Here is a 16,907-nt window from a genome sequence, read left to right on the forward strand (position 1 = left end):
TTATCGTTACGGAAATTCTGATATTCTTATTCTTTCCCCTATAAGAACGGACTAGGATTGATAAGGAATAAAAATATTATGTCATTGCCCTGAGATTGAAATCGAATATATAATAATATTATTATGTACTAAGTACTTATATACATACATATAGTTATCTACTCATGCTCCTCTTTCCTATTTTTATGTGTAACCCCCTTTGATTCGCGATACCTACAAGAAATCCCCCATTTTTAACAGAGGCCGTTTTGATAAATTTTTTTTATTTCAAAATATTATATTAAAATTAACTACTTCTTCTTCACCAAATAATAATAATATAGGTACTTAATATCTTATGGACGTTTTACACCACATCAGTCTGGCTCGGCTCCGTGCTAAGTACCTACCTGGGAACATTGAAAACTTTTTGTTCCGTCGGCGGGATTCGAACCCGTGACTCCGGCTTGAGCTGCCACACACTCAACCATTGAGCTACACTTTTACTTCGGCTTAGAAAACAATATTTGCGAATTTTACACTAAGCAAAATTATTATTCACATTAAAATTGATTTGTTACGAATTTACAAAATCTGTATGACGAATGCACATTTCTATATAATCACCTAAAGTCCTAAACACATTTTAATTTTTATAACCACGATGAAGTCTGCATATTTTGTTTATGCTTTTGTTTTTTTATTGTTGAGTGTCGGTAATGTGGCAAGTAGAACACTTGTTCAGCCGCGACTTGATCGAGTTGTAAGAGAAGTGCCAGCACCTAGCCCCGACGCCTGCTTAGAGTACGGACTTATTGGCAAGGATTCCGCCTGTCTACCTATTTTTGTTCAAATGTAAAAAAAAAACACGCAAAATACTAAAAATAACGCTAAACATGTTATTCTGTCACGGAACAGCAAATCTATTCCAACGCTGCGCTGCGAAGAAATATAAGTAGTCACTTTATATCCTGTAACTCAAGAAAGAAAAAATCGATCATACAAGGAAAATTTTAAAATGAAATGGATTGTTGGAACAATGGTATACCTAATATCCGACAGAACCGCAAGTCAACACAAAGCCGCATTTTGTATTAGAATACTAACAACAAAAATAATCATTAAATAATAATAATTTAAGTATTTTTATTAAACTCAGCATAGTTACCGTCCGGTTTCTTTGCATTAACCAGTGTTTTTCAATCATCATACGACTTCTGTATTGTTGTACATATCCAGATATATTTTTGACCCCTTCCTTAATTGAATTTTCATAAATTTTATTCTATTTTCATAGGTACGTAAATTTTTAAGTCGGTGCTCATAAGTTTAAAATATTTACAATAAGAGCCAATTTAAGTACCTAATATAAACGATTTTTTATTTACTACTCTTATACTTAGTGCAAAAGAACTAAGTATAAAATAAGAATAACATTAAAATTTGTCGTCGCATTTAATCGTGAAACACGAATATAATATCGACACATTAAAATCGTGTTTTGGCAAATTATAAAACTAGTAACGGTTCATGTTTTTACATCACAGAGTACCTAATTAATGAGTAAAATGTTAATGGTATATTGCATTATAGCATAATATTAAGTATGACTCATGTAAGTTATCAAATACAAAAAATATAATATGCCCCTTAACATTGTCGAGTGTCTCAGTCACAAATAAGCTCTACTATAAGATAGTTCTGTGTTAGTAAGTTTGTTATTGTTGAAGTTAGTCATAACTCATACCTACCCAAGAAAGTGAACTTTATAGAAATTGTAGTGCACATAATTTCATAAAACCAGAAAATCGTACCGCCTTCTTTTTGGGAAGTCGGTTAGAATCATATCAAGAATGAGAGCCCTATTTTTCCTGACTTTTATGCTGGTGTTAGCTCAAGTGAACTGTGAAGAAGAATTAATAGTCGTGGACTCAAACACGATAATAAATGAAGACGATTTGAGGTTAATCAGAGAAGGACTACGAGCATACACGAGAGAAAGCAAAAAATTGGCAAATAAATTTGCAATAGGATCTAATAGTTGCCCGTTTCAGCACATACGTATTGGCAGATATTGCATTAAACATAAGCGAAAGTAAGAAATAAAAGTAATTGCTTTGTGATTCGTTAAGTCTAGCAATAACACATCTCAAGACGACCAGCCGTTGGTTCCATTTTGGAAATTGACAATAGAAAAAAAAACATAGCCCTACTTCTGGCACAATTTGGCAAATATAGAATTTATGAATATACCATAAAGTTAGGATACCTACCTAGCGGAATAGAGCAACACTCTCGAGCTGTCAAACTAAACCGAAATTGGTTTCATCTGTGAGTAAAAATATGTGTACGTATACACTCACACAAGCATCATTGAACGTGATTTCTATGAGATTAAATTGTCCACGTTGACAATTGACGGCACGTGCCGACTGGACGTCAAAAAAAGAGTGCTGCTGTCATACGTCTCTTTTTACCACGCAGATTTTTACCATGCAGATAGTGACATTTCTCTTGCTCAGGCCTTTGTTTCTCTATTCCGCTTTATGGAATGTACCTAGTACAAGGAAAATATTTATTGTTATTTGTGGTTAAACATGACGAAATGGTATTTTACAGTTTCTATTGTTACATTTTGATAACTATTTGCCTGTTAGCCTATATCCTCTTAGTAAGCTTTTTTGAAATAGACCGGTATTTTAAATAGATTATTATAGATTATTTGGTAAAAGGTGGCCCCGTGCGAGTTTCTTACGCCGGTTCTTCTCGGCGGGGTAGTTCCCGAACCGGTGGTAGGCCTCATGTAGACACGACGTTCTACAAGAGTTAACTTTGTTAACCTATTTGGAAATATTTTTGATTTTGATTTTTTTGATTAAATTAAATTAAATACTTAGTCACAATACTTATTAGTAAGTTATTGTACTAATAATAAAAATGAAGTATGTAGTTGTTATGTCTAAATAAACAATAAAATATCTACGTATTTGTTTAATTTTAAGCTAAATATTGACCCTAAATAACATTGATAAATGCTATTGATAAGAGTTAAGACCGGCGCGAGTACTCGTAGCCCGTAGGCGACTAACCACATTATTATATAGTATGTAGTTTTATGGTTGCATATAAAGTATTGTGTCTAGTCTCGTGTTTTGAACCATAGCAAGTTAAAAAAAGACACATACCTACATTACACATTATGTGGTGAATCATAAATATTATACTCCTCTCGTAACTTACGTAAGTGAGCTTCTTTAATATCTAGTCACTTGTATAATAACGTAAAAAAGAATAAGAGTGAAATGAGATTCTACTAGGGGCAAAAGCGAACACCTTGACATAAAATGACCCCTTCAAAGTTCAAGGGGCCGGGATAAGGGGTTCACTTACCCCGGTTTGAGAAACACTGGCCGAAAAGTACAAAATAAATTAGAGTATTTATTTACTTAACCATTTATTTTCTATTTGACCCGCACGATCCGAGCGATGTAAGTCGGTCCGTAGTTGGCAGCAATGTCAGGGATCACCAGTTGGCCATATTTGGGCTTCGCCGCACCCGAACCCAGGACCAGCGCGCTCGACAAACTACTGAATGGTGCTGACAGGTCCCTACAACGAAACTTATTTTAAGCCCCACTAGAAAGCAGAAAGTAGAATTTTAGACTGGTAACAGTTAACATATTTTCCAAGTATTAGGTCATATATAGGGCCCGGATTTATATGTAAATACCATCGATATATCGACATTTTTTATTATTCAGTGACATCTATAGTAAAATCCGCCATTTTTAGTTTACAAATTTTAAAGACAGGCGTATTTCGTGGTCATTTCGTGTCCATAATTCCATATAGCTTCTTATGTCGATGTATATAAATCCGGATTCCGGGCCCTAGTCATATATTATATGGCAGGCCAACAACATAATAAAAAAAACTCAAATAAAATAATATTATTATTTGATTTGAGTTTTTTTAAAATAAAATAAGGGGGCAAACGACCAAACGGGTCACCTGATGGAAAGCAACTACCGTCGCCCATGGACACTCGCAAAATCAGAAGATCTACAGGTGCGTTGCCGGCCTAAAGTGCGTCGGAACTCAGGAGTAAGATGCTCACTTGACGGTGGCAACTACGCCGTGGTCGCGGAAGGCGGCGGCGAGGGCGGCGTGCAGCGCGCCGTCGTTCTGGGCGGGGCTTAGCGCGCACGTACTGTAGACTAGGGCCCCGCCCACTCGCACCAGCTGTAGCGCGCTCCTGCAACATAATATTATGTCATTCTTTTACATGTGGAAATATAGGACTATCACCAAGCACGGGGTCTACCCACTAAAACTTAAAGCAGCCATACTCAAAGTATGCTCCGCTTTGACTTTGTAGGACTCCGCGAGCGGTACATGAATCGTTTTTAGAAACGTCATGGCACGCCAGCATAAATTCTCTTTACAAAAAGATTTATTTTGAGGATACATCAAAAATTTTGCTTTCCAAAAGGGTTCTACCACCAAAAAACTTGAATATCGTTGACGTAAAGTATACACTTACTTATTTTTGTAGTAAACAAATAGCAGCAGCCAGCAGCATTTTAGTTTCCCTACTTATCTAAGTATGGATGGTCCTTCCAGCCGGATTCGAACTACTCACGCGATGAGCTGCGCCTGCAACTCCGGTATGCGCAGCCGCTCGCGCACGCGGTCCGCCCGGAAGATGTTGTTCTCGTCCTCCAGCACAGAGTGTCTGTCCGTCGTGCACGGCGCGTCTACTAACACCTGCAACGCATTCACTTGTTACTGGACCAAGACAAAAAACACATATTATATTACATCTGTTTGTTGTGTAATTAGACATAGCTTTTGAGGAGACAAACAGTCTTCCTCATAGACATAGATCAAGATAGATACCACATATGTATGTACTTTGCGTGCCATATCGCGTTCCCAAACGACGAGCAATGCTCGTCTTTCGAAAGTCTATTCTTTAGTCTGCTATCGGAATCGGACGTCAATCGGAATTTTAAAAATGCCTAAATGCCTAAAAGTGCCGTATTGAGCTGTAGAAATTCAAATAGAAACATTGGCATTGATAATGGACACGTTTCTTATCATCGGTGCGTCACAGTGGTAGGAAAAAAGTGACACGCTCGTTTTCATACAAATGGAGCGACATGCGGTATCTATCTTGATCTATGTCTGTGGTCTTCCTTATGATTATATTATGCAACCTAAGGTTATTTGTTCTAGTAAGGGTTTTCGATATTTCCTTGTCTATCGAGGGGTAAACCCGAATGGGACTCGTGTTTTAAATAAGTACCTACTAGTAATCCAGTGATTACTACTTGTTATTGTTATCTATTAGGTAAATCAATGTAGGTATTTAAATATGTAGCAATTTAAGATCTTTCGTGACAATTCCAGGCGCGGTCGCAGCCTGAAATTTGGGGGGGGGGGGGGGGGGGTCACTCACTAGTCACTACACTAATATTTTTTTATCTGAACCCTCGGACGTTTCTGGGCAGACAGCTCTCTAAGGTCGGACGCAGTGGCGGTTAGGGGATAGAAATTTCCATTAATTACTAGGCAGGATTTTGAGATTTTTCAATTTGACCTTAGATTGTTAGATTGGGGGGGGTCATCTCCCACCCTCTTCGACCGCGCCTGGACAATTCTCGTATCAAACAGCAATTAAGTATATGGCAGCAGTTAAAAACCCGTTCCTCTCATTTTGACTTACCGCGTCGAACCCAGCATCGTCAACAATCATACGGCCGTCCTTCCGCGAGACGAGGAGGCGCTCGCGCCACGAGTTACTGGTGTCGTAGTCTATCAGGTAGTCGCGGAATATGCGCTCCATCCTGAAAGTATTGACATTTATAGCTCATGGAATTTAAAATTAAGATAATCTTGTAAGTATATTATGACATAAAAGAGGTAACATACATGATGTAACAAACAGATTTATAACACTTTAATATGTATATGGAGTTCACTGTAAAAGTAGCAACGTTAAAAGAGTAACTTCAACAAATTCATGACGTTGGGGTATTTCTCGTAAATACAAATAAGTCTTAACTACTTTTACCTATACAAGTGACTCACACTAAAACACACCTCGTAAAGTTTATCACTTTGTTTTGTTACACTCTGTATGTATAAAAGCCAAATACTACTCATGATTAGTCACGAAATCTCAGAAACGATAATACCTAAAGATCTAATTGTCCCAGTTTTGGACTCCAAACCAGTAACTCGATTGGACTCCAAACATCTCTAGGTAGATATCAGTTTTGGAGTCTAGAGTTTTTTGGACTCCAAAGGTCTCTGTCAGTTGCCTGTTTTTCGCCCACCTGTTACACCGCGATATGGAGCTGTCATTGGCCACAAGCAGGTCGGGCAGCATAGTCTGCAGCGCGGTGAGGGTCTTGCCGCCGGGCGCAGCACAGACGTCCAGAACCCGCTCCCCGCCGCGCAGGTTCAGCGCCAGCACTGCTAGCACTGAGCCCAGGTCTAGCGGGTAGTAGTTGAACATGCCTGCAACACCATTATTAGCATATCTGGGCACCGTTAATCTAATAATAATAATACTCCCCACACCGGTTTCGGTGACGGTGGCCGGTTTCATTGAAACCAGACCAGGTACGCAGGAGTAATTTTTATAGTGCCCAAGTGTGTGCGCAGTACACAAGAGCACTCTCTATTCCTTTTACTCTCAAAACCCAGTGGGACGGAAGACCGACACGACCGGCGAGAAATCAGGCGCAGGACCGACTTTTTACATGCCCATCCGACGCATGGATCATCTTACTTGTCAGACAATCAGGTGATCAGCCTGCATTGTCCTAACCAAACTTGGAAATAACATGTTTCCAACGCGGGATTCGAACCCACGACCTCCAGAGTCGAGAGCGACGCTCTAACCACTAGACCACGGAGGCGTTAATCAAATAGTTAACTTCGTTAATCGTTAATCCGTTAAAAAAATGTTAGCTTAGTTAAACGTTAAATCGTTACATTTCGGACGAATTAACGCAAGTTAACGTTAACCGTTAATCCGTTAATATGTGTAATATGACCTTGGTATAACTTAAATCATTGCGTTAGTGTACATACAAAACCTGTTGGTTTAAGAGGATACACCAGGGGCGAGATAAATTGAAAATAGGTATTTGTAAAATGTATTGCTGTCTCACCAATTTCAAGTCTCCCACCGCAGAGCGCAATAGAGACAACACGACAAAAGTACTAATAAAAGAACAGAAAATCTTCGATCCGTTGTCCGCTGATTCCTTCTCCAAAACTTAACCGATTTAAGTACTTTTTTCATTAAGAATTAAAGCAAGGCTTGGGCTGTGTTCCTATGTTTTATTTTTTTATTTTAGTCAGTTTTGTTTTCTGGGTGTTTGAACACAGAGGAAAATCTTGCCATTTTTTTAGGTTTTTGGACGTTATCTTTTTTAATAATAAAATTATGAAAAAAAAAAAGAAAACATAGGGACATGCTAATAGTGGCCATAGATATTCAGGAAAAAAATCATAACTCTACCGGCATTATCCAGGGAGGAAACAGGGGACAGCGTTTGTATGGAAAAACGGCGGTGTGGACTCCTCTTAAGGTTTTGGAAGTTAACATGTTAGGGGCAGAACAAAATACTTCTATAATTATTGTATTCTACCGAAACTTCGAATAATAGTTTTTATTATTCGTAGTACTTAACTAAATTGTACTGCACTCTTCTTTATCAACATGCAAATGATTCATAATAACAATAAAAAAATCACTCTTTCTATAAGCACCGGCGCTGAGTAAAAAAAAGATAAAACGAAACAAATCTCTTCTCACTCGCATGCGCCTGAAAATGTATCTAGTATAATTGTTTTTGTTTCGCTGCTGCCATGCCGCGGCGCCGCGCTGCCCGCCCGCCCGGCACTTGTCGTTTCATACTAACTGTCTGAACCTGTTTTCACGCCGCGCCGCGCTGCCGTGCGGTAAATAGCAGGCATTGGATTAACGATTAACGGACTTCTGCATATTAACGGAAGTTAACGAGTCCGTTAATATTTTTAAAAGTTAACTTAAAAGTCAATCCGTTAATCAAAATGTTAACTTCGTTAATTAACGATTAACGGATTAACGAGTTAATGCCCAGCTATGATTATTAGGGTACGTAAAGGCCGCGTAAACAACACAGTGACACGTACAAATGTGTGTTTCTTAGTTGCAGAACATAATTTGACTTGTATAGTGGTACACAATGCAGAAGTGTAGTAGGTAATGCCTAATTGGAACGCAATTAATTTATTTGAGGATGCTTGATTTTGCAAAGTGCTGTAGTTTAAACATTAATTTGTGGCGGTACCCACAATTCACCTAACATTCCTGCATGGCACTATCGAAGTTTTCTGAGCGCGTCGGTATATATACGACAGCTGAAATGTATCACGTGGGCTCCGGCCTGACCGAGCATAACACCTCGCTCGGTCGGAAGATCTTCCTTTATGGCGGCCAAGCTTATCCCACAAATTAAAGTTGAGCGTAAATGCACTAGAGTGCTGCAATTCAAAAACACATTCCCCATTCTTCTTCAATCCAGTTAAAAATGTCACTTGTGTGACAGGAACAAAACACTGTTTAACTATTCAAAGCTTATACAACGTTTATTAGTAAGGGGGATATTAGATTATCATATATATTGGATCCGAGATCATTGAGTCAATGATATTGGATAATGTAATATAGACATATGATTCATTTCTTCCTTGATCATAGATTTTTGACTTTGCTGAGAGATTGGATCCAATACGGTCATAGAAATAGGTGTTGCCAGTTATTTAATATAAAAAAGAGTTTTTAATTTCTTGTTCGTTAATATGTTTCAAATAATGTAATGTAATTATTTTTCTAATTATATACTTGGATAATCTTGCTGAAATAACAAAAAACAAGCCATATTAAAAATGACGATGTCTTTTGACAAATCGAATTCTCTGAGATCTAGTAACCCTGACGTCAATACCTGTCAGCGTTAGCGCTCTCCATTGGCTATTGAAACCACATATGACGTAAAATAGGATCAATGAAATATGATAATGTAATATGCAGATATGATCAAATGATCATATATATTGGATCCTATATATGATCATAGAAATGATCCAATATAAATGATAATGTAATACCCCCCTAAGGGGGATTGAGTTTAATTATTGCTATTTACAAAATTGAACACATGTCCGCTTTGCGCCGTCCAGTTTCGCAGTACGAACTACGATCTTAAAGTTGCGTGTAATGAGATAATAATAGTAATAAGATATTATTAAGAGTCTAATTACCTATTTTCCCTCTCTTTGGTTCTGGAAACTTGGTGCTGTCGCTGCCCATCTCGAACGTCATTACCTTCAAGTGCTCAGGAAACTGAAAGTCCATTTCCGGTTCTATGACTAGTGGAAAATCTGTATTGCCTGAAAGATTTCGCCAAAGTTGAGTGTTACAAATTCAACAAAGTTTGATGCCCTATTTAAGCTTTTCGAAATTTGATTTTAATAGAAGATGTGTCAGTTATGAAACTACAATTTAATAAATTCCATACTAATATAATAAATAATAAATGCGAAAGTGTGTCTGTCTGTCTGTCCTATACCTCTTCACGTTAAAACCGCTGAATCGATTGTGACGAAATTTGGTATGGAGATACTTGAAGTTACGGGAAAGGACTTTTTACTTTTTATCCCGGAAAAATGTACGGTTCCAACGCGAAAAAACAATTTTGGCGCAAGGGAGTTGTGGTTGTCATCTTGTCTTTTATATATCAGTACCTGGATGACCGAGCTTTGCTCGGTATAGCAAACACTCATTGACTTCGTGTTACTTAACAACGCCATCTGCTGGAATAGCTTTAGCTGTTGTTGTGTCGTTAAAGCAATTAGTTGCTCACAAAATAGTATTATAATTCGCCAATAGATGTCAGGAAGAGCCATATTTTTCAGTTTAGCGATTAGCGATAAAACACGAATAAAAAGACATTTCTAAAAATGATTCCTATCTATATATATTTATCGCCCCCGAAACCCCCTATATACTAAATTTCATGAAAATCGGTGGAGCCGATTCCGAGATTCCAATTATAAATATATATATATATATATATATATATATATATATATATATATATATATATATACAAGAATTGCTTGTTTAAAGATATAAGTTACTTACTACTATTTGTAAAGAAGGATATATGCTGCGACTCCGGTATCCAGTCCTCCATCCCCTTTAACTTGGTGGCCGGTATGTATTGATAAAGAGATTCGGAGGACACACCCATTTGTGGGGTTATAATTCTCGTTTCATCAATACTAGCTTCTTGTAATGCATCATTTAGTGATACTGACTTTGATCTGTAATAAGTAAGATAAATAAAGATAAATGTAAAAATTAAAGTTATCCTATGACTTCCTATTTACAATTTTGTAGATTGCAAATTTTATACCTATTAAAGTAAATTCTTAAGAAAAACAAAATAATTTTAAAGTAGTATAAGAGATCTCTGGATGTTCAAAAAACCAAGTCAAAACAGTATTATAATACCATTTTTAACCCCCAACAAAAAAGAGGGGTTTTATAAGTTTGATATCTCTGTCTGTCTGTCTGTGGCATTGTAGCATCCAAATGGGTGGACGGATTTTGATCTAGTTTTTTTTCTTTAATGTTATGTACTGTGAAAATATTACAAAAATGTGTGGCAAAAGGTTTTATAAAATTATTGCTGCAAAAAAACAAAAAGTAATACTAAAATCTAAGATTTAAAAAAACATACACATTCTTTTCTGCTCCCTCATCACTTGTATCTGTTTTGAGTGATACTGTATTACTTATTTCTAATCTCTCAGGTACTTCAATACCCTGGGGGTACAAACTAGATATTTCTTCACTTTGCAGCCTTGCGATGTAGTCATCCATATTGGTATTTGTGTTCTGACTCGGACTGGGTGTGTCTTTTGGTGAATATTCATTGTGAAAACTTGCTTGTATTGTCATTAAATTCTTTAGACAATGTGCACCTAGAATGAGAAATATTAATTATTATATTCATTTTACATAAAAATTAGATATATTTATGTGTACGACTTAAGTGAATTTCATACTTTAATAATAATAATAATAATAATAATAAAACACTTTATTGCTCACAAATACAAAAAATTACACAAAACACAAGCTTAAATTAAAACAGTTATTTAAATATGTGGGCAAAGGCGGTCTTATCGCTAAAAGCGATTTCTTCCAGACAACCTTTGTGTTAACTGGAGAACTTTAATGTAAGCGGAAGTATAGTTATTTGTTTCAGAAATAGGGACGAAAAATTTAAGTATATACGTATATTATTAAATATATAATTATTAATACTATATAGATATATACTCACTATAATAAATACTTAGATACATACATAAAATATTAATACGAATATTAAATAAAGAAGTTACAATCTATACTTTTTCTAAAAGATATTTGTGCAATTTAGATTTAAATATACCAATCGTGTCAGAGTGTCGTATGTCAGATGGTAGTGAGTTCCAAAGAGTTGTGGCCTTAACGGTAAAGGAATTATAATAGTAACCAGATCGAGCAAGAGGTGTTTCCAAAATATTATCCCTATCAGAGCGTAGGCAAAAATTATGACTAGCACCTAGAAATTTAAAGCGTTCCTTAAGATAAATTGGTGCACGAGGGTCATACAGAACTTTGTAAAGGAGAGTGAGAATGTGCTCTTCGCGCCGTAATTTGATGGGTAACCACTTCAGTTTTCGTCTGTATTCGGTAACATGATCAAACTTGCGCAACCCGTAAATGAATCTTATGCAGAAATTTTGGATCCGTTGGAGTTGATTGATCAGTTCCTCACTGAGATCAATAAGGCAGACGTCTGCATAATCAATTATTGATAAGAGAAGTGATTGGGCAAGTTCGATTTTGGTTGTAATCGGTAAGAAATTTTTTAACCTTCTGAGTGACCCAGATGCAGCATAAACCTTACGGCAAATTTTAGAGATGTGCGGAGCCCAAGACAGACAGGAATCAAAGCTGACGCCAAGGTTCTTGACGACACTGGTTATATTTAAGGGTACATTATTCAAAACGATTTGAGGAACTGTAAGATGTTTGAGTTTATCTAGTTGCTTAGTGCTGCCAATGATTATGGCCTGAGATTTTACTGGATTAATAGTTAGTCCATGAAATATGCTCCAATTAAAAATTGTAGTAAGATTTTCGTTGATTTTGCGGATAAGGGCATCAATTTCAGTAACCTCAGCTTGGGAGTAGATTTGAAGGTCATCTGCGTATAAATGGAACTGACATGAGAGCAGAGGTGTTATAAAATTTATAAAAATCGAAAAGAGTAGGGGGGAGAGGACTCCGCCTTGTGGCAATCCGACATCTACATCACACAACCCAGAGTCTTTGCCATCTACGCGGACGCATTGCTGTCTGCCGGCGAGGTAGCTCCTAAACCACGCGATCTCCTTATCTGAGCCAAATACATCTTTAAGCATAGCCAGCAAAATATCGGGGTCAACAGTACAAAAAGCGTTGCTAAAATCTAGGAGTACCATCGCAGTCACAAGTTGGTCTGACATTCCTAAACGAATATCATCTGAGACGTTGACTAAAGCGGTCGTAGTGCTATGTCCTGGACAGAACCCAGACTGATATTTGCTTAGTAAGTTAATTTTTCTTATGAACGAGTTGAGCTGGTTAGAGACTAATCGTTCCAGAATTTTGGAGAGGTATGGAAGAATAGATATGGGCCTAAAATGGGACGGATGTGTTGGATCATTAGTTTTTGGGATAGGTATAACTACTGCAGTGCGCCAACAACTAGGAAAGGAACCTGTACTAAGAGAAAAGTTGAATATGTGACAGAGTACTGGAATAAGTATCTCAGAGCCAATTTCAATCATTTGGCGGCTAATGCCATCGATACCTTCTGCATTAGATGTGATACCGTTCATGCATGTTCTAACTTCGCGTTCAGTAACAGGTTTAAATGAGAACAAAGAATCTTTAGGTTTATTATTGCTTCTTAAAGCATGCAGTGTGGCTTGTTTAATGTTTTTGGCAAAAGGTGGGACTGTAGTAAAGTGGTGATTTAGTGAGTCAAGGTTGACCTTAATTTGCGGGGCAGATCTGGATTTACCAATACCTAATGTCTTCAAAAATGACCAAACTTTGGTAGGATTTCCATTTGCAACAGTTTCATGTATATAGAGACGCTGAGCGTCTCGACACATTCTATTGCAGCGATTACGTAATTCTTTATACCTACGACAATTCTCTTCAGATGGATTATGTCTGTATTTCACCTTCGCAGCATTTCGTTTGGCCATCATGTCTTTAATGTCGTTCGTGAGCCAAGGAGCGGGGAGGTGCTTAAGGCGAACAGGTCGAAGAGGAGCATGAACGTCGAACAAGCGGAGTATAGTATTGTTAAAATTCTCCATCATCGAATCTATTGTTGTAGCACTTAGCACCGCATCCCAGTTTGCACTGCGTAGGTCAGCCATAAATTTTTGTCTATCAATACCGTTCAAACTACGTCTAAGTGTGATTCGTGGCTTAGGCTTAGGGCATTTGATTTTATAGGACAAATAGACAAGGTCGTGATAAGAAAAGGCTTCAGCAGAAAATTGTCCGTGGCAAGCAACGTGTTCGAGAGAAGACACTATACCTAAATCCAAGAGTGACGGCAGGCAGTGAGGTGCGTGATGTGTTGCAGCTGACGGTAAGATATTAAGATTTGTACTTTCAATAATAGTAAGTAATCTTCTAGAACGACTGTCCGCTTTGAGCAGGCACGTGTTAAAATCACCGAAAATTAAAGTGTGTTCGAAAGTCGGGACCAGTGACTCCAGCGTAGACTCAAAAGAGCTAAAATAATCAATGTGCATGTTGGGGCTGTATAATACTCCCAGTAGTATCTTTGTATGTCCTAAAAGAACCTCCAAAAATAAATGTTCGGCTGATTCAGAGTATTGCGATGGTGATACACTGACGATGTTATACGGAATATGGTTTTTGAGATATATCGCTACTCCACCTCCACCCTTGCCCGTTCTGTCATTGCGGATTAAACGATAACCTGGTAGGCAATAGGAGTAGGAAGAAAGGCAAGGTTTTAAAAAGGTTTCGGACACAAGAATAGCATGCAAGTTTGATATGTCAGAAAAAGTACTTAGTAAATCCGGATAGTGAGCAGGGATGCTTTGTGCATTTATATGCACAACATTAAAATTTTTAGGAAACGTGGAAAAGGTGGAGCTCAGCTGGGAATCTAAGGATGGGGGCAAACTGTAGAAACTATCGTCTGACGACGACTCGCTTTCTGAATTATTGTGACATTGTGATATATTATTATTAGTTGATTGTAACATAAAAATAATTATGTAAATAATGTAATAAATATAATAGTAAAAAGTATAAAAGTAATAAAATAATAAAAGTAATACTACTTATATATTAATTCACAGAAATATATAATAATTATAATATGCAAAAATTTTAAAGTTCACACGCCGGCAGTGTAGAAGAGTTCACTAAAATACATCTAAAGTGTACACACCAAAGTATAAAATAAAACAATAATGTTCAGATACTAAAAAGCTTCCACTAGGTTTAAATATAAAACAATACTATTTATGCAGAAATACCAAGCTAACTTCCAATGACTGACTGACAAAATGACTTATAAAGAATAGGTAATAGTTTAGAAAAAGTAATTATTGTGTAATAAGACCTCACTTTCAAATAACTTTAACAATTTGTAGCTTAAACAACACAATAATTTAGACTACTTAATGCTTTGATTGTGGGAATCACAGACACAATAGATATTGAATTGTTGTTGCGGCCACAGGGGGGCACTTGGGGCTTAATGGGTTGGATGGTTCAATGCCCACATATTCATCATGATGACATTTTAGCTCAGTAAATTAAAATAAAAAATTAAATGATTACTTAACTAAAAATTACTATATAGAATAATTCAAATATAATATTTTCCAATAAGATGCATCAGGTAAGTTATTAATCCTTTGATTGTGGATTCTTGGAAATCTATTGTTATTCTATTGTGTCTCACTTACCGGCGAGCTTATGGGGCTTGATGGGTTAATCAGGAATTAATTTCTTAAAAAAATTAAAAGAAACAGTATAAATTGTTACCTCTGTTTGCCAGATATTCAACAGTGTCTTCTGTATCCCCGTAATTATTTACTAAGGCCACGTATTTCTGACGCCGAAATAGAGCCTCACGCATCGACTCCCATTGTTTACCAAACACATTACCATAAAATTCATCAAAATGATCTATCGCTTTATATTTTGCTGATGTTTTCTTCTTCGCCTTAGACTGAAATAATTTTATCATCTTTATGCATGTATCACACTAATTTATATCCGAGCATCACTTACTGGAAAGTACTTCCTAAGTAAACTGAGAAAAGCTATTAATAATAAAAATATAATTAATTACCCAATGTATCTTTGATTTTTGTCTCGTTTGACTAAGAAGATATGAATTCAACACAAACTTTCTGCAAACACTGTGAAAACTATACATTATTTACAATTCTGTAAAATTTGCAATTTTTTTATTTCAATGAGCTGTATTTACTTTTTAATTTGTAAAATTTTGATATTTTTTTAGATAGGTACCTAACAATTTTTTAGGTTATATTATGACAAGTTGACAACCAGAATGACATCTCGTAAATTGACAGGCGACAGCTATCCTTTTTTTTTTTCTTCATATAATGGCACTTCGGCTATAACCATGGCCAGTGTCGAGTATATATGGCGGGAAAACAATATTCTTTGTACATTTTTTTCTATATTATCGTCAGGTCAGTCAGGTCTAAAGACTAGTCAAAGTCTAAGTATAAAGTCAATACAGTCAAGAAGTCAAGTCGGTCGATTCAGTAAAGTGGTAGGACGCTTTACTGAAACTTTTGATGGAGTTTTGGAGGGAACACAAAAGAGCACGTTTCTGGTTATTACATCACTTTCCCACACTTGTGTACGATAACGAATATTTAATGGTTAATATCCTACCAATATTACACATTAAAAACCCAGATAACACAATTTTAGGAAAATAATAAAAAACACAACATCACTCTTTCACATTCTTCCAAAAAACCAGCTATCCTTTTTGTTTTTACAAAATATGCATAACTAGATGTCCCGCGCGGCTTCGCCCGCGTAAATTAGGAATTTTACGGAAACCGTACAATATTTTCCCATAAAAAAATAGATTATGTCCCTAGTCCCTACTCCCTTCACTTGGTCTACTCTATATCTGTGCCAAATATTGCCATAAAAATTGTTCCAGTAGTTCGTAATTTCTAATATTTCCCCGTTTTTCCCACATTTTCCTGAGTTTCTTCGGTCGTATTAGTCTTAGCGTGATAATATATAGCCTTACTCGATAAATGAGCTATCTAACACTGAGATAAGTTTTTAAATCAGACCTGTAGTACCTGAGATTAACGCGTTCAAGCAAACATACTTACTCTTCAGGTTTATAATATTAGGTAGGTACTTAAAGATTTTTTTAATTATCGCTTGACAAACTCGAGTCTCGGTCTAAAAGACTATGAAAAGTACCAATAACATGGTATAATATGGTAGTGATGATGATGATGATGTTGATGATGAATGTAATTTGCATAGTAGCAAATGCTTTTCGTTCTTAAAACAACGCCGAAACTCCCAAACTTGTATCTATAAAGAATCAGGAGTTCTCTCAGCACCTTCCGAACCACGGTATACCAGGTATACCTCGGTGCAAAATCTTACTTAGTGGTAGCATATGCTTAGAATACTTCTCACGAAATCGAAGTCACCGCATGTTTCCCTATAAATTTTGAGGAGTTCC

General features: G+C 36.6%; 1 protein-coding gene across 1 annotated transcript; it reads right to left on the reverse strand.

Moving 5' to 3' along the window:
- Window positions 1-3,417: 3,417 nt before the first annotated feature.
- On the reverse strand, window positions 3,418-15,654 carry LOC121735310 (5-methylcytosine rRNA methyltransferase NSUN4). The gene is made up of 10 exons (XM_042126093.1): window positions 15,504-15,654; window positions 15,194-15,380; window positions 10,788-11,031; window positions 10,187-10,368; window positions 9,304-9,432; window positions 6,321-6,504; window positions 5,708-5,828; window positions 4,622-4,746; window positions 4,097-4,234; window positions 3,418-3,588 (listed from the first exon to the last, which is right to left on the reverse strand). The coding sequence occupies exons 1-10, from the start codon at window positions 15,588-15,590 to the stop codon at window positions 3,441-3,443; spliced, it is 1,545 nt and encodes a 514-aa protein (XP_041982027.1). The 5' UTR covers window positions 15,591-15,654; the 3' UTR covers window positions 3,418-3,440.
- Between the last annotated feature and the right edge of the window lie 1,253 nt (window positions 15,655-16,907).

This window comes from Aricia agestis, chromosome 17, assembly GCF_905147365.1.
Source record: "Aricia agestis chromosome 17, ilAriAges1.1, whole genome shotgun sequence".
Lineage (NCBI taxonomy): Eukaryota > Metazoa > Arthropoda > Insecta > Lepidoptera > Lycaenidae > Aricia > Aricia agestis.

Coding starts and splice junctions, on each gene's coding strand:
- LOC121735310 (XM_042126093.1), bottom strand. CDS start 15,590: ATGTATAGTTTTCACAGTGTTTGCAGAAAGTTTGTGTTGAATTCATAT. Junction 6,505..9,303: donor ACCAAAGAGAGGGAAAATAG/GTAATTAGACTC, acceptor ATGGTGTTGCAG/GCATGTTCAACTACTACCCG. Junction 5,829..6,320: donor TCCATATCGCGGTGTAACAG/GTGGGCGAAAAA, acceptor CAATACTTTCAG/GATGGAGCGCATATTCCGCG.